The following is a 21410-nucleotide window of genomic DNA, read 5'->3' on the forward strand; positions in this document are numbered from 1 at the left end:
TTGTATATCCTAGCCATACCTCTTCTTGACATGTACTGAGTTCCCGTACAGAGGAGCTTTCAGTCTGCATTTAGTAAGAACAGTACCAGTGGAAAGTTGGTCTGCCACTGGGTCTTGTTATGGTATTTTATTACAACTAATAATAGCATACATTTGAGGTCAATGCTGGGGTTTCTTATATGTACAATCTGCAGGGCTGAACTTGAATTTGAGATTAGCATCAGCATGTTAATGTGACCGTCACTGTGACAGTAGTATGAATGTAAGACCTGTAAGAAAAGAGGAGTCCTGAAGAAAAAAACTGCAATGAGGTATTTCTGAATGGAAACATCTCTGAATTTACTTTAGAGGTGCAACACATCTGGTTTTGCTGTCATAATTATTTGTTCTGGCTCAGGCAGGTTCCCAAAAAGAAAGTCTCTTTCGTACAGACTGCAAAATAATACCATGCTGTTTTTCTTTCATGTGAGTGGAGACACAGTTACTCATGCTAATGTCTCATTTTAAGGAACTTGACATCCTTAGCAAGGTTTTGTTAGTACAAATGCAACTGTTTTGTACTATTCAGAACATCATGTTCAAGTAAACTGTAGACTTTTAAGGTTTTTTCTGGCATCCAGGTCATAGTTTGTGAACTGAAATGACAGTATCTCATATAAATTTTCCATCTGGATGATCACAGTGCAGTAGAAATTTCTTGCTGTGTTGTCAAGCTAGAACCAACTGTTGTTACTGGCTGACCTTTGTTTTTAAGTACGTGGGAACATTACTGAAACGCTTCACATAATAGAGAAGAGCTGTTTCTCTGGTAGTGAATATTTTTATGTTGCCAAAGACTTCATTCATCTCCTTTTGAATGGAGCACAGGATTCCCTGTTCTCCCCCACTGCAAAGTTTCTAAAAGTATAAATGAGGCAATGTTTTACCACTTAATCGCACAATATGTTGTGTAGGAGTCAGTGGCCTGTTCTTATGAACAGAAGTCAGACAATTGAGTCCTAAATCAAGGCCAGAGAATATTTTATTGTGCTCTGACTTGTGTAAAAGTACTGAATATAAAATCCTGTGTAATGCTAGGTGTGTCAGTAAATACTCCTTTTTTTTCCTTACTGCAAAATGATTCAGTTACTTAGTCAGGAAGTATGAAGAACAAGCAAAGGATCACTCTGATGGGAACACTAGTTATTAATGACTTATTGATGAACTTAAGAGAGATGCTATCCAACCAGAGACTGCAAAATTATCACCTTCAAAAAATAAGAAGTTTGTGCTGGAATTGATAAAAGCCCGCTGTTTAATCTGTGTGCTTGGTTTCCTGAGTTTCATTTAGTGATTCCTCTTCAGAAAAAATATTAGCTGCAGGGGAAGTACCATTTTTCTCATCCTCTCCCAATTTTTTGTTTAGACAAACCCAACCATTTAAAAGCAGTAAGTTTCTGTAACATACAGACTATCAGAATACCTAGCCAGTAGGTAGAGAAGCTGGCCCTGCTGCACCACAGTTTTCCAAAGCTTCTTCCCACATTACATGGAAAGAGATTTCAAAACTTTTGGCGAATTCTAGTTGGCTTCATTCTTAGTAAATGGACTAATGTTCACATCAAGCTCCTATTAACCAAGTTAACTTACAGCATATCGAGTGTTTAAATAGCTTCTGCATCTGCATTGTCACCTTTCCTTCTACAGCGTCTACTGTTCTGTTCATGGGCAAGTACAATTTTGAGCTGGAAGAAGGGGCAGGTTTTTCCAGTGCATTTTCTGTAATGCACCACACCACTCCTTTCACAGGTTGGTGCAATCACAAAACTTTGTTGTTGCATGGGGAGAGACAAAAGCTCTCTGTATTTCTGCTTTATGCTGTTACAAAGCTTTTTGCTTTTTGGTGATTCTTCTAAGTGAAATTCAAATTCCAAACATGTAGACAGTTAAATATAAGTATAAAATATGCTCCTGTATTTCTGCTGTAGTGTCCATTTTGGTTCAGTATATCTGGTCCTTAGCCAACCTCATGAGGTTCAACAAGACCAAGTGCAGGGTCCTGCATCTGGGTCGAGGCAACCCCAGGCACAAATACAGGCTGGGCAGTGACTGGCTGGAAAGCAGCCCTGAGGAGAGAGACTTGGGGGTGCTGGTGGACAAGAAGCTCAACATGAGCTCTCAATGTGCACTTGCAGCCCAGAAGGCCAATCAGATCCTGGGCAGCATCAAGAGAAGTGTGGCCAGCAGGTCAAGGGAGGTGATTCTCCCCCTCTACTCAGCTCTGGTGAGACCCCACCTGGAGTACTGTGTCCAGTTCTGGAGCCCCTTTTACAAGAGGGATCTGGAGGTGCTGGAGAGTGTCCAGAGAAGGGCCACAAGGATGATCAGAGGGCTGGAGCACCTCTCCTGTGAGGACAGACTGAAGGAGTTGGGGCTGTTCAGTCTGGAGAAGAGAAGGCTCTGAGGTGACCTAATTGTGGCCTTCCAGTATCTGAAAGGGGCCTACAAGAAGGCTGGGGAGGGACTTCTCAGGATCTCAGGTAGTGATAGGACTAGGGGGAATGGAATGAGGCTGGAGGTGGGGAGATTCAGGCTGGATGTGAGGAGGAAGTTCTTCACCGTGAGAGTGGTGAAGGCCTGGAATGGGTTGTCCAGGGAGGTGGTTGAGGCCCCATCCATGGAGGTGTTTAAGGTCAGGCTGGATGAGGCTCTGGCCAGCCTGATCTAGTGTGAGGTGTCCCTGCAGGGGGGTTGGAACTAGATGATCCTTGTGGTCCCTTCCAACCCTGACTGATTCTATGATTCTATGACATATGTGACTGGGAATCATATCTCGAGCAGAGTTCTTCAGGTAATTTTATACGTGTAACTCATTGGTGATGGTGTCAAAGTTTCCTCCTGGACCATGACTTCTCATAGATCTGAGAAGACAACTGCTTTTCAGTTAGATGGCTGCATCTCTGAAACAAAAAAACCCACTGTTTCAGTACAACATGACTGAATGATAAAGATTTATCCACTGAGGGTTTGGTTTTTTTCCAAGAATAATGAATAATTTCTCAGAAAATGGTTACTGAATGAGTATTTCATCCCATCATTTTCATTAGCTGGGTTCCTTTTCCTTTAGAAGCCACTGCTGATGGACCAACTGGCTACACTACAGAGTGTTCTCTATTAGTTGCATACCATCCTTTGCATTTCCCTTGTGTGCTTGAAAACATAAGCTAAATGCCCAGGCAGCATTAGGTTATAAGCAGGTTATAAGTTGTTCTTGGAAGTTCTGATGTGCCTTTAAAAACTACATAGTTAATTGTAATTGGAAGACAGTGCTTATGTTTTCCTGTATGAACAAAGGAATATTAATAGCTGCCTGCACACTGTAAAATACTCTGCATAATGACATTGTGCAGGCTTGATGTCATTTTCTGCCATGTGTGTCAGGCCATTAAATGAGAGGTCTTTAAAATTATCTCACCAGAACAGTTCTTTTTTCCAAACAACACCAAAAGAAGATGAGATCAAAGAATTTCATAAAAGGTGCAGTTCACAGCTTATCTGTCATCAAATGAAGGTATTAGGGAAATGGCCTCAGAAGCTTTCCCTACTTGATAGCCCTTTTGAAGTGACTAGGTCTACAAAACACACCATTTCTGCAAAGGATTCCAGTTGTTTTCTCCCTTGTATGAGAGAAAGGGTACAAAGAGGATATTATAGCAGCTGGCACACTTCTTGCATCCCTGCTGTCTAGGCTTGCTTGGGGTTTGTGGGAGCAGGCAGGGATCAGGCTTATCACTCCAGGGAGCAGCACTCCTTTCCTGAACTCACTGTGGAGCTTGAGGCTACCAACACTGCAGCTTGGCACAGACTGAAACATTTTTACCAACTCCTGGAAATATCCAGTGAGAAGAGAATACATCTCTCTCCAGGATAACTAGTGGTTAAAGATTTCCCCAAAGTTCATTTCTAAGGTTAGATGTTAGGGGGTAGAACTGATGAAATGCCAATGCATATAATTTGTTCTGCTTCTTCACTGGATGTCCCTGGTTAACAAAGTTCACATATTACAACATCAAAAATCTAATCCTGATCTCGATTCCATCTGAGCTAAAGAGAGTCTTGCCACTAAGCCCTGTAGACAGCATGTCAGAACACTAGATATTATATTACAGGTATCACTGAAGCATTCATATATGCTGAAGGCATAATATAGAATAGAAATAGAAATAGAAATAGAAATAGAATAGAATGGAATGGAATGGAATGGAATGGAATGGAATGGAATAGAATAGAATAGAATAGAAATAGAATAGAATAGAATAGAATAGAATAGAATAGAATAGAATATGAATAGAATTAATTTGGCTTTTACAGTGACAGCAGGCAACATGATGTCTGACCAACACTTCAACCAACAAGTTTAGTATTTGGAAGGCTTGAATAGAAAGGGCAAAATGTGTTTCTTTGCAAGACTAGTAGCACTAGAGGCAGGTTTTCCTCTGAACCTCTGAAAACTGTAAACAACTGTGAGGGATTTTGGAGAAGAGCCTCAAAAAATTACGTGGTTGTAATACCATACCATAGCATAGCATAGAATTAACCAGGTTGGAAAAGACCTTCGAGATCATCAAGTCCAACCTATCACCCAACACCATCTAATTAACTAAACCATGGCACCAAGTGCCTCATGGAGGCTCTTCTTAAACACCTCCAGTGATGGTGAGTCCACCACCTCCCTGGGCAGGCACATTCCCATGGCCAATCTCTCTTTTCTGGGAAGAAACTTACTTCCTAACAGCCAGCCTGAACGTCCCCTGGTGCAGCTTGAGACTGTGTCCTCTTGTTCCAGTGCTGGTTGCCTGGGAGAAGAGACCAACCCCCTCCTGGCTACAACCTCCCTTCAGAGAGTTGTAGACATCAAGAAGGTCTCCCCTGAGCCTCCTCTTCTCCAGGCTAAGCAACCCCAGCTCCCTCAGTCTCTCCTCACAGGGCTGTGCTCACAGACCCCTCCCCAGACTTTTTGCCCTTCTCTGGACATGTGCAAGTGTCTCAATGTCCTTCATAAATTGAGGGGGCCCAGAACTGGACACAAGAAACTCAAGGTGTGGTACAGATGAAGGCCTCTGCATTTCAAAAGTGATGTTAAAGTCTGAGTATTTTGCTGCCTAGAGTAATGTGGAATTAGATTCTTAGAATATTTGAAGCAATCACCTAAACTTCGCTAGAAGTATTAGTACTAAGAACATACCAAATAGCACATTTTTCACTCTCTCCAACTTGGCACAGTCTGGCTTCTCTTAATATTTAACAGTTTTAAAGTATTATTGAGTCTGTCTTTGGAAAAGTCATTAAACAAGACTTCCTTCTTGAAATGCCAGTCAAGGTAAAACCCAATCATACCCTTTGACAATTTTTTAAAGAATTGATCGTGTCCCACAAGGTCCTGGCTAGTATGTCCTGCTTTGAATTTTAAATTGTATTTTCCATAGTTCTGTGGTCTGCTGCTGGTAAATAATAAGTCCCCCACCCTCAGCCAGCCAGTTTATCTCAATATACATACAGTAGCCATATTTTCTTCTTTGAATATTACTGTGGGATGTGTTAGGTGCATGAAGAAGTGTTAAAAACACTATTTGATTCCAGTATCGATATTCCACAGGGAGGCAATGCAAACCTCCCACGACCAAGGCAACATAACCAGCTCTGCTTTATGAAGATCAGATGTCACATTATAAATGCGTAGATGCCACAATGCAAGTCTTTACAGTAATACAGTGTAAAGGTTTGGAGATCTCTGTACTGATTCAGAAAGCACTGTTTGGAAAGTAATTACATTCAATTTGTAGATTTTCCTATCCTTCATAGCATAGGGTAGAGTAGGGAGGGTTTTCCTGAGTTATCCAGTGTCTCAAGGAGGACCAGCTGCTCTTGAAACCATTTTCAACACTTTAAAACCATGATTCATCTCACAGACTCTCTATTGACATAATGTCTGGGGTGTCTGAGAAGTATTTTGTGATCAATTCACAAGAAATCAATAGCCAGTTCTTTGCATAAGAAATCAAGTTGGAAAGCAATAAAAGTGTATTTTCTGGAAAAAGTATATAACTTGCAGCACAGCTAGGAACTGGTATTTTGGGTAAGGTAAGCTCCAGTAGTAGTTTTCACTTTGAGGTCATTCTTTCTTTTAAGTGCAAAAAAAGGATTCCAAATTGAGTACTGGACAAAGCTGAATAAACTGAGCAATAAATCCCTAGATATAACAGTATTCATAAGCTTGGAGAAATTTGAAGTGTATGGTTGACAAAACAAAATCCAAAACCTTTAATACAAAATCTGTATGTGTGCTTTTTGTGTGTGTGTGTGTTTGAAGTGGAAGATGGGGAGATGCAGACATCCCCTGTGTGCAGGACAGCTATTCCAAGAAATAGGAGATTCATAGAAATTGTTTCCTTCTTATTTGGAACCCCATGAAAGTCCTGGTACAAAACAGGAAAAACCAACACAATTAGCCCTGAGTATAAACACTGAAATCAGTGACAGATAACATATTTTAGTGTCCTGTTGAAGGATTATTACTGTAAACTCAGAAAAGGAATCAAATGAACAGGGTAGTTTTTCATTGGTTGGGGTTTTTTTTGTTTTCTCCCTTGTTTTCATATTTATCCTTCCTAATGCTGGGATGCTGGAAGATGAATCTGCCATTCTGCTTAGTCTTCTGCTCAGGGTGTTGGACGTTTGCATATAGTTTTTGTGTACAAGTGTGGCCTGTGCAATTTCCAGCAGAGGCAGGAAATGTTTATTCAAGTTCTGAGGGGGTGGGACAGCTTTGGTACTTTTAGGTAATTTTAAACAAACTGTTTGAGCATCCTGTTTAAATAGAGTTAAGTAATCACAGTTTTGTGCTAGTTGGAAAAGAGTTCCATACATGCTTATGAATAAAATATCACTTACAGATCATACCAAGGCAATATATTTCTGTGACTTCTTGTGCAATAAAGGTTATATCTTTGACTTCTGTTTTGCAATAACTTTAGTGGCTGTGGCACTAAACATATCCCTTTATGTAACAGTATTCTACTAGAATACAAAGTATTTTTCATTTAAATTTACCTGTATTTAATGCACATATTAGTTTCGTTGATATTTTCAGTAGCCTCTGGAGAAATCAAAATCAAATACAACTTTCTGAACTCAAAGGAAAAATTGTATTCATGGGAAGTACTTAGTTTAGGGAAGGAGTGAGAATCAGGAGGAAGGGTTGAACTGTGAGACAAAACCAGTAGTGAAAAGGTCTGTTCTCAGGCTTGTAGCATGGATGCACATCCCAGATTTTAAACTGGGAGACAGATTGGGTGATTTATTTTCGGTTTTGTAATATTTCAGTGATGAGGTTGTGCTGAACTGTATGTTGGGTCCCCCAGCTGGTAGGACTTGTTTGAAAGGAAAAGAAAAAAGAGTTCACATTGTTCAGATTGCAGTGAGAATTGTACTTGACCTTATGTCTATCAATGTATTGTCTGCGATTTAATGTTAATGAGATTTTAATTGGAAAACAAAGGACAGACAAGTTACTGACTGGTAACAACTTTTAAAAAAATCTTTTAAAGGCTACACAGTAATTAATGTAAACAATACATCAAAGTCCATCTCTAAGCTTCTATACAGGGTTTACATAGAGGCTTATTCTTCAGCAATGGTATTCCACATCTAAACAAGAACTATACAGTCTACTGTATAGTGTCATCTGTTAAACCACAACTGATTGGCCACATTATCTGATCTTACTGCTAGGAATGTCTTGGTCATTAATAACACCTGCACAAAGAGGAGCTGGATTGAGCCTACTATGTCCTGAGAGTTTATTACTATTATAGCACAATGATGGCGTAGATCCTCCTGAATCCTCTGATAAGGCACATGTAAAACAAGGAGGTTATGGGTGGCAGCCAACATGGCTTTACCAAGGGCAAACCTTGCCTGACAAATTTGGTGGCCTTCTATGATAGGATAACAGCATTGATGGACAAGAGAACAGCAACTGATGTTGTCTACCTGGACTTGTGCAAAGCACTTAACACTCTCCCCCAAAATGTCTTGGTCTCTAAACTGGAAAGACAGGAATTTGATAGGTGGATGTAATGGGTTGGGGCAGACCCCCTCCCCACCACATGCAGAAGTAACGACTCGAACAAACAGATTGCAAAAGTGGTGGAAGGTTTAAATAGAGAACAGTGAGTGTGTACAAAAAAAGAAACATAGTGACAAGAAAGAGACCCAGAAAGATCCCAACCCCACCTGAGGGTGCACCCAAAACCCCTAGGGCTCCTCCTTCCCCCCCTACTGCTAGGCTAGTCTCAGCTGGCCAGATCTGAGACTGCCCATCCCCCCGTGGCCTTGGGCCCAATCAGGCCCATGGCCGGGAGATCTCTCCCCCAGTTACCAAGTCTCGGAGAGGAAGGAAAAGAGGAAGTGCCAGACCCTGCCGCAAAATTTATAGTGGTGCAAGGGATTATGGTAGAAATACATAATTTCCTGTGTCCACCCACTGGGCTGGACTTCTGGACACAGGAAACACCCCTGTAGCAGAGGGCACCCAGCCAAACTACGACAGTGGACCACTCAGTGAATACAAAAATTTGTGTGATGATCACACTCAAAGAACAATGATCAATGGCAAAATGTCTAAGTGGAGATAGTGATAGTCAGTGGCTTGATGACTTATGAGGAGATAAAGAGCGATGGTTAGTGGTTCAATTTCTAATTGGAGGCAAGTGTTAAGTGGTGTTCCTTAGGGATCGGTACAGGCACCAGTGCTGCTTAACATCTTTGTCAGCAACATGGACAGTGCAACAGAGCGCACCCTCAGCAAGTTTGCCGACAGCACCAAGCTGTGTGGTGTGGTCAGTGTGCTGGAGGGAAGGGCCTGGACAGGCTTGAGAGGTGGGCCAATGCCAACCTTACAAAGTTCAACAAAGCCCAGTCCAAGCAAAAATACAAGCTGGGCAGAAAATGGATAGAGAGCAGTCCAGGGTAGAAGGACTTGGGGGTGATGGTTGATGCGAAGGTCAATGTGAGCTAGCAATTTGCCTGTGCAGCCCAGCCAGCCAACTAAATCCTGAGCTGTATCAAAAGAAGCGTAGCCAGCAGGTCAAGAGAGGTGATTCTCACCATTCTGCTCCACTCTTGGGAGACCCTACCTGGAATACTGTGCCCAGTTCTGGAGTCTCCAAGACAAGGACATGGAAGTGTTAGAACGGGTCTAGCAGTGGATCGGAGAGCAGGAGCCCCTCTCCTAGGAAGACAGGCTGAGAGAATTGGGATAGAAGGCTCCGGGGAGACCTTATTGCAGCTTTCCAGTCTTTGAAGAAGACCTACAGGACAGCTGGAGAAGAACTTTCAATATGGACATGTAGTGACAGGACAAGGGATAATGGCTTCAGACTGAAAGAAGCTAGGTTTAGATTAGCTGTTAGGGATAAGTTCTGCTCCATGAGGGTGGTGAGGCTATGGAACAGGTTGCTCTTGGACTGCAAGCTGCAAGGCAACAGCTGTCTTGCTTTTTGGAACCCAGCAAGTGGGGCATGAGAGGGAGGGGTGTGGGCAGACAGCTGGGAGCAAGTGGCCATTGGTACAGGCAGGCTAACAGGCACAGGGAGAGCAAATAGAGACTGAGTGTACCCCAGGGGCTCCTTGTGAATTAGCTCAGTAGCTGGCACAAGCAGGGCATATGGGCAGGACACAAGGTGCTTCACTTTTACTGAAGGCATGATGGTGGCTATTTGGAGGAGGAAGACTGTGCTCTCTGCACCCACCAAAATGGATATTGGCACTCAGGCCACAGGTTGTGAAGAATGGCACAGCCTTTCACAGGCAACAGGGGGCAACACTGCCTGTGGGTGTGTGAGGTGTGAGCAGGTTTTGACCTGCTTAGCCGGTTGCCACAGCTCCAGGATGAAGTGGTGGAGCTCAGGGAAGAGGTGAGTAGGTTACGAAGCATCAGGGAGAGTAAGAGGGAAATTGATAACTTTCACAAACTGATTTTTACAAATACAGGATGGGAGTCGACTCTTAGTAGGGCAGAGGATTCAATATCCTCTCATCAGCAAGCCCCCAGCCCCGCTGCAGTAACTGCAGTAACTCACATGTGCAGGGTCAACAAAACAAACGATACAAATAGAGCAATTGTGCTCCTTTGAGAAGCACACCACCCACAGTGCCCTTGCAGAACAGATATGAGGCTCTGCAGGAGGAACTGGTTGTGCGCAAAGACACGCACTCACAAAGGACAAAAGTGCCACAAGGGCCAGAAGTGCCACCAAGGCTGACCTGACTCAGGCCAGCCATAAAACTGACCCTGAAACAAAAAAATCAAAGGGTCATTGTTGTAGGTGACTCCCTGCTGAGGGGAGCAGAGAGCTGATATGCAGACCAGACCCACTTCATAGAGAGCTCTGCTGGCTCCCTGGGGCCTGGGTAAAGGCTGTCATAGGTAAACTTCCCACCCTTGTGAATCCTTCAGACTATTACCCACTGCTGGTTTTTCAGGTGGGTAGTGATGATGCAGCAGTGAGAGGCTCACAATCAATTAGAAGAGACCTCAGGACCTTGGGGCAACTGCTAAAGGGATCAGGAGCTGAAGTTGTGTTCTTCTCCATCCCTCTGACATCAGCAATGGATGAGGGAATATTCAGGAAGAGCCGAGAGGTCAATTCATGGCTCTGGGACTGGTGTCATTGACAGGGGTTTGGATTTTATGATCAGAGTTCAGTTTACAGGGCACCAGAGCTGCAAACAACCAATGGGATGCACCTGTCCCCAGAGGGGCAAAAGGGATTCTAGGGCAGGAGTTGGGCAGGGCTCATTGATAGGGCTTTAAAACTAGATTTGAAGGGGACAGGGGGAAGAGGGGTTGTTAATCTCATGCTTGCCTGTGACAGACATCAGGGCAGCTCACCAGAGGCAGAGAGAGGGAAGCTAGCAAGGTCTTTCCACTGTTGCCCTGAGGCAAGCCAAGGATGAAGCACTGGGAAACCCCAAGGGAACCAAGGGGGATTCACGCTGGGGTGGGCACTGCCAGCACAGATGAAGTGCCTCTATGCAAATGCACACAGCCTGGGCAACAAACAGGATGAATTAAGACACTGTGCTGCTGGAATGCTATGACATAGTGAAACTTGGTGGGATGATTCCCATGACTGGAATGTAGGGATAAATGATGGGTACAAGCTCCACCTGGGCAAGGATGATAAGCTGGAAGGTGATTTACTGTAGGGGTCTGGCTACAGGCCACCTGAGCAGCAGAACAAAGCAGATGAGGCACTCCACAGGCAAAGAGAAGTGGCTTCACGTTCACAGGCCCTGGTCCTAGGGGATTTCAGCCACCCTGACATCTGCTGGAGGGACAACACAGCCAGGTACCAGATGATAATGTCCTCCTCCAAATGGTAGGGGAACCAACAAGAAAAGGCTATGCTGGACCTTGTGCTCACCAATGGAGAAGGCCTGATGACCAATGTGAGGCTCAGGGATAGCCTTGGCTGTAGTGACCATGAAGCAACAGAATGTAAGATCCTCAGGGCAACTAGGAGGATGTATCCCAAGCTTGCAACCCTAGAGTTTAGACATCCAGACTTTGATCACTTCAGGGGTCTGCTGGCCGAAGTGTCGTGGGACAAAGCCCTAGAGGGAAGAGGGGCCCAGGAGCTGCTCATTGTTCAAGGATCACCTTCTCCATGCCCAGGAGCAAAGTATACCCACAAGGAGGAAAGCAGGAAAGAATGCCAGGAGACCTGCCTGGATGAGCAGGGAGGTCCTGGACACCCTGGCACACAAAAAGAAACTCTACAAGGAGTGGAAGAGAGGACAGCTGGAATGGGGGCATGTAAGGAAGCTGCCTGAGTATCAGGAGACCTGGTTAGAAAAACTAAAGCTCAGTTACAATTAAATCTAGCCAGGGAGATCAAGGGGAACAGTAAACATTTCTATAGGTATAGTAATGGTGAGAGGAAGCCTAGGGAAGGTGTGGGCCCCCTCAGAAAGGAAACAGGTGACCTGGTGACAAGTGACATGGGGAAGGCTAAGGTTCTCAATGACTTCTTTACCTCAGTCTTCACTGGCAAGGGCTCCAGCCACACTCCCAGAATAAGGGAAGATAATGACAGGGGCTGGAAGAAGGAACTGCCCATGGTGAGTGAAGATCAGGTTCTGACCAACTGAAGGACCTGGAAGTGTTCAAGTCCATGGGACCTGATGGGATACACCCAGGGGTGCTGAGGGAGCTGGGGAGGAGGTTGCTAGGCCTCTCTCCATCATATTCCAAAAGTCCTGGCAGTCTGAGGAGGTCCCCACTGACTGGAAAGGGGAAACATAACTCCCATTTTCAAGAAGGGAAAGAAGGATGACCCAGGGACCCATAGGCCAAGCAGTCTCACCTCTGTGCCTGGTAAGATCTTGGAGCAGATCCTCCTGGAGGCACTGCTGAGGCAGAAGAATAACAGAAGTGATTTGGTACAATCAACACAGCTTCACCAAGGGCAAATCCTGCCTGACAAACCTGGTGGCCTTCTATGACAAGGTCACATTAACAGATGAAGGCCAAGCAACTGAGGTCATTCAACTGGACCTGAGCAAAGCCTTCAACACTGTCCCACACCACAACCTGGTCTCCAGCTGGTGCAGGATGGGTTCCATGGATGGAGCATTCAGTGGATACAGAACTGGCTTGATGGCTTCACCCAGAGTGGCTGTCAATGGGTCCATGTCCAAGTGGAGGCCAGTGACAAGTGGAGTCCCTCAGGGATCACTCCTGGGACTAGTCTTGTTTAACATCTCTGTTGGTGACATGGACAGTGGCATTGAGTGCACCCTCAGCAGATTTGCTGATGACACCAAGCTGTGGGGTGCAGCAGACATGCTGGAGGGAAGGGATGCCATCCAGAGGGACCTTGACAGGCTGGAGAGGTGAGCCCGTGACAACCTCATGAGGTTCAACAAGACCAAGTGCTGGGTCCTGCATCTGGGTTGGGGCAATCCCAGGCACTGATATAGGCTGGGCAGGGACTGGCTTGAGAGCAGCCCTGAAGAAAAGGCCTTGGGGGTGTTGGTGGATGAGAAGCTCAACATGAACCAGCAGTGAGCACTTGAAGCCCAGAAAGCCAATCCCATCCTGGGCTGCATCAAGAGAAGCATATCCAGGAGGTCCAGGGAGATGATTCTCCCCCTCTACTCTGCTCTGGTGAGAACCCACCTGGAGTACTGCATCCAGATCTGGAGCCTCTATCACAAGAAGGATCTGAATGTGCTAGAACATGTCCAGAGAAGGGCCATGAGGGTGATCAGAGGGCTGGAGAGAGTTGGGGCTGTTCAGTCTGGTGAAGAGAAGGCTCCAAGGAGACCTTATTGTGGCCTTTCAGTATCTGAAAGGGGATAAAAGAAAGCTGGGGAGGGACTTTTTAGGGTGTCAGGGAGGAGTAGGAAAGATTTTATAATGCAAAGCTCTGCAAGCTCCTTCCCTTGAGAGGCAATGAAGCCCTGCACATAGGACTAGGGGGAATTGAGCAAAAATAGAAATTAGTAGATTCAGAATGGTTGTTAGGAAGAAGTTCTTCCCCATGAGGGTGGTGAGACACTGGCACAGGTTGCCCAGGGAGGTGGTGAAAGCCGCAGCCCTGGAAGTTTTTTAAGGCCAGGCTGGATGTGGCTATGAGCAACCTGATGTAGTGTGAGGTATCCCTGCCCATGGCAGGGAGGTTGGAACTGGATGATCCTTGAGGTCCCTTCCAACCCTAACAATTCTATGATTCTACAATTCTAAGAAGTTGTGGAGGCTCCAACCCTGAAAGTGTTCAAAGCTAGATTGGATGGGGCCTTGAGCAACCTGATCTTGTAGGAGGTGATTCTGCCCATGACAGGATGTTTGAAACTACCTGATCTTTAAGGTCCCTTCCAAACCAACCCAAACCATTCCATGATTCTGTGTTTCTGGAAATCAGCCCCCTTTTGCCAGTTAAAAACATGCACAAAAGAAACAAAAGGTAGAGGCTCTATTTGAAAACAAACAAATATTAACTGACAAGGAGTGCCCATAGTATAAAGGTTGAGGTTAACCAAAAGTGTATAAATAAAACCAAAAATCAGAGAATGGTTTTGAAGAGCAAATGTGGTAGTAATAACCAAAATAAAGAGTAAAGGATTAGTGAGAAGAATTTACTATAGAACTAAAGGATGGCTATTTTGAAGGGCAAGGAGGATGAAAAATGAAGCTGAGGCACAATTAAAGGAGTGGAATGAGAAAAGTTATGAAAAAAGGTTTCTAATTTAAGTGACAAGTCTCCCAATAGTGATAAAGACAGAGACTAGAAGAGAAGTTGCTTTTGGAGTCCACTTTTGATGACATAATGCATAGAGGAGACTATCTCAATTAAGACATTTGAGAGGTGAGACTGGAAGAATATAGGTGTTAAAGCAGGCATTTATGCAGTCCAATATAGTGGTTATATTTATGGTCAGAAAATACTGTGGAAAGAGTGAAGTTGAACGTCTTGTCTTCTAGCTTGTTTATTTGATACCCACTTTGCTTTTCAATTTCTTACCCATGCTCTCTGCACTGTTTTTCTTTCCATTTATTATCTGAAGTATTCTCAGTCAAGCATACCCTTTGAGAAATTCAAGGAAAAGCAGGTATGATTAAGGGCTAAAATAAACCCTGTAAAAGAATCTAATTACTTAGGAAAATATATTAGATTACTTTGCAGTACTTTTTTTTTTGCTTTAGAGATGCCAAGAGAGGATTAACATATAATGTCTTTGTTTGTGATTTTACCTTTTATTTCAGTTTATATAATTAAAGAGTTCCCAGGACTGCTATACATGAATTTTGTTCATCAAAGCATACTTCTCAAATGTTATGAAAATAGAGCCCAAAAATAATGCAGTCCAAACCAAACCCCTTGAATTTTCTTTTGGAACGCAATCAATGACAAAGTCATACATTGTATCTCATTTTTAACTGAGTAAACACTGTGTTGTCCCTTAATATATCATTTTTAGGGTATTCACTTTATATTCTCCCACTTCAATATTTGAATACATCCTGGTGATACCTACAGTGAGATACATATAATCAGACATAGTACAATTATTTCACAACTCCTGTTCAAGGATGAATTCTTTTCATTAGTCACAGAATTCTTGGTTCATTCTCTCTCTGTGCTTACATTATGACAGAAGGGAGATAGAGGGTTAGGAGCCTGTATTTGGATCATTAACTTTTGATGAAAGATGGGGAAAATCGCGTAACTAGCAAAAATCAGAATAGTGTGTCCAGTGTTGTTGAACTTATGGGAATCAGGGTGGGGGGCAGAAATAGTTTACCAAATTCAGCTCATATTCATAAAATGTCTCTCTCCTCTTGCATTTTTTTATTCATGTAAATTTATGTCCCAGATGATCATGAAATATTCCTGACCAAAAAAAAAGTGTAAAAGAAAAAAGAAAGAAAACTCCAGACAGTGGTTTTAAGAAAGTGGTCTTCATAGGGGTAGAATATCTTTCATCAAAACAACTGATGCCTTCTAATGTTAAAACTCTGGCCTGCTGCACATTTTTATGTTGTACTGCATACTGATCACCCCATGTTAGTCAGTGGGAAGTAGTGCTTTCCAAACCCTTTCCCAGACTCACTGTAAATAGAGAACAGGAGTTTCAAACAATGCTTTTATTGGAAAGCTGAAATGTGCACCCAGGAAAACAGGAAAAAATCAGGAGAAAAATGCAACAACAGACCAATTTCATTTACTAAGTTGTTAATTCTGGTCTTAGTAGGTATAGTTCTGCAGAATCTGCCATTCTCAAATTGAGAATGGGATATGCATAATGAGGAATAAGGTAAGAGAGATAGTACTGCTGAGCTCTGTGAATGGAGCTAATGCTAAAGCTTTTGTTCAGACTGTCTGATGACAAGATACTCTGCTAGACTTGGCTAAGCTGGAAATGTCAAAGGACTGAGCTGATAAAGGAACTTGAAGCTTTAACTAAATACAGTTTCTGGTGTTGAGTATTAGCACTTAGCCATTTGGTGAATGTCACAGACGCTGGTTCTATTTGGATCAAACGGAGTATTTAGTATAAAAATGATGGAATGCTTATCCTAACATGTTAGGAAATGGCAAGCTGAGGATCACTGTTTGGGAGGCACAACTGTAAGACACAGCAGCTCAATCACTTTGCATCAGCATTATTTGTTTTATACTTGAGATACAGGTGCAGCAAAAATGTAGCAATCTGGAGAATGAGCATGTCTGTTCAGAAGCATGTGAATTGCAGCTTCTTTTTCTTGGTTGTGCCCCATCATATCCAGACTGTTGACTCTGCAAAGGGTAAAATAAAGATGTAAGAAGGTTCAATTTCATTCCAGCAAGTGTTAGGAGAAGTTACTTTAGCCAAATGTTAGTTGGATGCTCCCTAGTCTGTAGACCAAATGAGTTTTGTACTTGAAACATCGCAGTATATCCATGTGAGGTAATATAAGGCAAGAAGCTGCGAAGGGGAAAGTTGTACTGAAGCTGCTCTTTGAGTTAGTCTGTAGTGAAGTAATCGGGAGCCTCATGAAGGACATCAACTTCTTAGGGACATTGCATCTTCTTATGTTACAGTACTGTACCAAAACAGCTGTGCGTTTGACTGGCTTTGTCACAAAACTGACTGCATTTTTCCTGTAGCTCTGGCATCTGAAATCATAACACCATCTGAGACCTATCAGATTTTTTTAAAAGCAAGCTTGTAATTCTCATTAGTGCCTTTAAATATCACCTTTGTTTATTTTAAGCAAAAATATGCATTCTTGTTCTGCCTCTCTCATTTCTCTCTGGAACTAATGTCAAGATATCTGCACTGTGATTTTGAATGCTTATTATCAGCAGTAGCGAGCAATGAAAAAAAGAACAAAGTCGAGGCTCTGAAACCATGCTCTTTTGAATGTATGACACAGGCAGAAGGGTTGATGATGTTCTTTAGTAGTTTTTTGTTACTGGTGAATAGTGAGAAAAATGTTGGAAAATGTACCAAAGTTGTTAGTGATGTTTTACCAAGAATACCAGTTCACGTGAATCCTGAATTTGGGCAGTTTCTGTGTTTCCAAGGCACAGGGAGGGAAAGGCACAAGGATTTTTTCCCTGCATCCTCTTTCTCTAATCAGCAGAAAGTCAGCCAAACATTTCTAGCCTCCTCCAGGAAACATCCCTGATAAGTAAAACATTTAGGCACTTAATGAGCAGGATTAGGACACACACTGAAGTTTAAGGATATTTTTATGTCCTATGCATTGAATCTGAGTCTTGGAGCAAATGATTAAAGACAAATGGCAAGCATTTATTGGTTTCTGGACTCATCTATATAAACTATGTAGCCTGCAGTCTTGGGTTCATTTGTGGGAGGTTAATTAACTTCCATCTTCTGTTGTTTTGCTTGTCCAAAGCAGTGTCACATCTTGTCTCCTTTGCTTCAACCCAGCACATCAGGCACTACAAGCTTGAGCCTAATTGCAGTGTGACATGAAGGTTGGAGATGGACTCCCTCTGGTGAATTTCCACACTTACACACCTGTGTGTCACTTTGTGTGACCAAAGAATGAACTGTTTGTGTCACTTGATCTCATGCAGAGCAAGGAATATATGCTCAGATATCTTCTCCATGCCATATAAGGGTGACCTTTGTCTCTGTCTAAACTTGTGTTCAGAAAAAGTAGATATTTTACAGTAATAAAATAAAGAATGTGAAGTAAGCTTACAAACCAAGAGTGAATGGGCAGAGGTGATGATTTAGGGCTGTTAGTGCAGCATAGGAAAATTTATAAGAAATATTTGCAAAAAATAGGATCTAAGTTGTATCATGTAGGTGTGTGTAATCTATTTGCTTGTGCCTTCATCTGTGTTTCCAGTTCAGATCATAAATGGTTCAATGTGCCAAGCACACATTTAGTTTCCTGGTGTTCTCAGTTCTGACTGCTTCACCATATGCTTCAGTTTGGGGTTTTTTTCTGAAACACATCAAAACAGGGTGATTGTTGAAAAATTTCAGTTGCTGTTCATAAGCAAACCTCATTTCTAGTTCTCTGTCATGAAAACAGTATTGAAAACTTGAACTTTGAAGTAGAAGGCATCAGAAGAAAATTAAGAAGAACTTGATACATAAAGAATGTAATTATATGTCATTGAAAGTATGAGGCAATTCAAAAAGTCATGTGTATGTATTTGAGATTGGAAACACTGGTTTCAATGGCTTAACAGTTTGAGTTTATTTTAACGTGATTTGGGAAATGTACTGTGCAGACAACGGAGCTGGTAAGAGATAAGAGGAGAATAAGAAGCCTGAAATTCGCTCAGGTTAACAGGATTAACTTTATCTCTTCATTGTTATAGCTGAATTTTAAAAGAAATTGCATCATGTAAGTATCTCTGTTATTATATAAAATTGATTATAATTCCATATGTATTTGTTGATGTGTGGAGATTTGTGTGTTGCTTATTACTACACACTGAGTTTATTCTCTTTTTCTCATTACTCTCTTTGAGACTCTTGTCTCTGTCTGTAGGTTTGGGGTATTTTGGTTGTCAGCTTTTCGTTTTTCAGAGTCGTAGGATTTGTTTCTTTCATTTCTTGACGTAATTCTCCAGTCACCTAAAGTGTAGCTTCAAGCAGTCCTTTGTGCGACTAACAAAACTAGCTAAGTAACACTGTTTAATTGATTTCAGGACCGCCTCTTTTTCGTCATGGAATATGTAAATGGAGGAGACTTAATGTTTCAAATCCAGCGCTCTCGTAAATTTGATGAACCTCGATCCCGCTTCTATGCAGCAGAGGTCACATCAGCACTCATGTTTCTTCACCAACATGGTGTCATCTACAGGTACTTTATTTGATCAAAACTTAAGTGTTGAGGCTCTGGGCTGGCTTTGGCTGAAATCCTCTGTCTCTTAGCAACCAGTTTAGATTGGCTGTTTGTTCCAGTTTGCTTACATAGAACTTTTTTTGGCTGTTTATCATTGAGAATGTTAACATTTGAATAGCCTCTGCAACAGTGGCCAGCTGTGTGCGCCAGATTTGTATTATTGTCCAAATAAAGTGAGTTTGAAAAACCTTGGCACAATGCGACCCAGAGGTGACCTTCTGCGGATCGGCACAATCTCTTCACTTTCCTCTCTGTGCCATAGATTTCCTCTCTGTTTCTAACTCCCTGCCACTTCCTGAGTTTGTTTGTCCTAGTTGTCTCCACTCTGATACAACCAGGATGGTCGTTTGCAATGCTTTACTTATGCCCCTTCCTCTTGTCTGGGGGAAGGCTTAGTCACCATCCGGAAGTGGCTTTTTGTAGGCGATTTTGATTTGCTTGCAAGTGTTCTGCATCTATTTGAACCTCTGCCCCCTCTCCCAATTTCTAATCTTCAGGACCCATGCACATACACACAAACACACACACAACAAGTGCATGTTGTTGCACTCTACTGAAGAATGCATCTAGGGATAGGCTTTTGTTATCAAAAGGAATCACTGTGAAAAATTTTATACTGATGTTAATGTGTTAATTATTAAGTCCTTTATCTTGTCATTTCACCCTTCCTCTCTCTTTATATTTGTTTTTAGCAGCCTGTCATTGCTTGTGATAAATTTGGACTTACACAAGCAGCATGCTTTACAGGTATTGGGATACAAGTATGTCTTGTCTACTAAAAATTCCAAGTTTTGTGAATCTAACTGGGTTTTGATAGTCTCTTTGTATTTTCACCCTCACCATCAGTTTTGCTTTGGGGTAGTCATCTCAGGGACAGGCAGTCTCAGATTTCTTGAGAAGAAACATTAAGGTGAGGATGTGGAATTTGTCACATCCCTAGATTGATATTAAGGCTTAGAATTAAGTATTAGAAATGGAAAGAAGTGAATTTTTAATGTTTGGTAACCATGATTGAGTGGTAACCTATCAGAGGCCACTGTCTTTCCCACCAACTGGGATTCAAAGGGAAACTTCTCAGAGAAGGAACCTTCTTTCCAGATATGTAGCAAACACCAGGACCTTGCATCTTCTGAGGAAAATATATCTCTTTAAGATGTTCTTTCAGTCAAGAATCTAATTGCTTTTGCTAGCTACAGCTCTTGATCTCCATCTTTATTACCACTGGTATTACGTTTACATACTACATTGTTCTTCTGGCCCTACCACTTTGCATAGGTTTGTTTTCAGGCGCTGAAGATCCAATATATTTCTTATCTTTGCTGCCCATTCATGTTTCCTATTCATTGTCTGCATTTATTTCCAAAGCTGTGTACTTGTACATTTAGATAGTTGAAGGTGACAGCTTCAGAATTTATAGGTATCCATCATAAGGGAAACAGACAAGGTTGGTGCTTTTAACGGTGAAGAATTTTGAGGATTTGTTTCTACTCAAAGTCTTGAGCTTCTCCCTCTTTTCCTTTGCCTGTAGCTTCTGCTGTATGTTGGCTCCTAGCTGCATTGAATCACTTTGTGTGCCTGTGTTCTTTATGTGACTTTTTTGTTGTCCAAATACTTCAGTCCCCAAAGAAATGTCATTCTGATGACACAATGCTTTGAAATTTAAACTTTGCAAGATACTCTCAACTTCTGATTCAGCAGCTGTGCTGACATGTCTTTGGCATGCTACAGTAAAACACTAAAATTGTAAGTGGCATGTTACAATGGAGGTGTTATCAGAAGAGGCAAACTGAGGGAAATAATACGAGTAGTAGGATGAAAGCAGTAACTTTAAAAAACAACAGGAATAGCAATAGGAACATTTTAAGTTATATTCTACTTTGACACAGGCTTTTGGACTCGGTCATAGTTGTGTCAATAAGAGTGACTTGTTTTCTCAACAAGGGAATTCTCAACAATTCATGAAATGCATATCCCAGTTATTCTATAAAATGCAAGTAGAAGGAAGAAGTTAGAGATTATCTTTAAAGAATTAATTGTAAGAAAATGTCACAATCCATTCCTAGTGTGCCAGGCCCAGAGAGAATTCATTTGTTGATGTCAAGTGTATGTTAGAATAGTTGTCTTGCACAGAACAGTTTCAGCCTGATTTTTCTGTACCTCACTGCATCATTTATTGCCATGGGTCATTCCTTTACCTCTCCAAAGCTCCTATTAGCTGACAAACAAGGAAAGAAAAGGCAGGAGGTTGAAGGGGGAGGAAGGGAAGAGAAGAGAAAGAGAAAAGAAAACCTGTGCTCCTGAATAACTACCAGACATAGCTACTTAACATGCCTTCACATAGTTTAATAAAGAATACTTGTCTTCTGTGTAATTATATCTCTAGAAAAAACACTGTGGTGTGAAATTAATGGTTATTCTCCAAAGTGGGAAATGCTGCTTGTGTGGGCAATGCTTCACAAGGAAAGTAGGGAATCTATAAATAAAC

General features: G+C 42.2%; 1 protein-coding gene across 2 annotated transcripts in view; it reads left to right on the forward strand.

Moving 5' to 3' along the window:
* Positions 1-21410, forward strand: part of PRKCE (protein kinase C epsilon) — a 322277-nt gene that overhangs the window by 247510 nt on the left and 53357 nt on the right. For both annotated transcript variants that reach the window (XM_054168685.1, XM_054168684.1), the window contains exon 11: positions 18729-18883. In XM_054168685.1, coding sequence (XP_054024660.1) covers positions 18729-18883 — 155 coding nt within the window. The remainder of the gene's footprint in view (positions 1-18728; positions 18884-21410) is intronic.

Source organism: Dryobates pubescens, chromosome 16, assembly GCF_014839835.1.
Source record: "Dryobates pubescens isolate bDryPub1 chromosome 16, bDryPub1.pri, whole genome shotgun sequence".
Lineage (NCBI taxonomy): Eukaryota > Metazoa > Chordata > Aves > Piciformes > Picidae > Dryobates > Dryobates pubescens.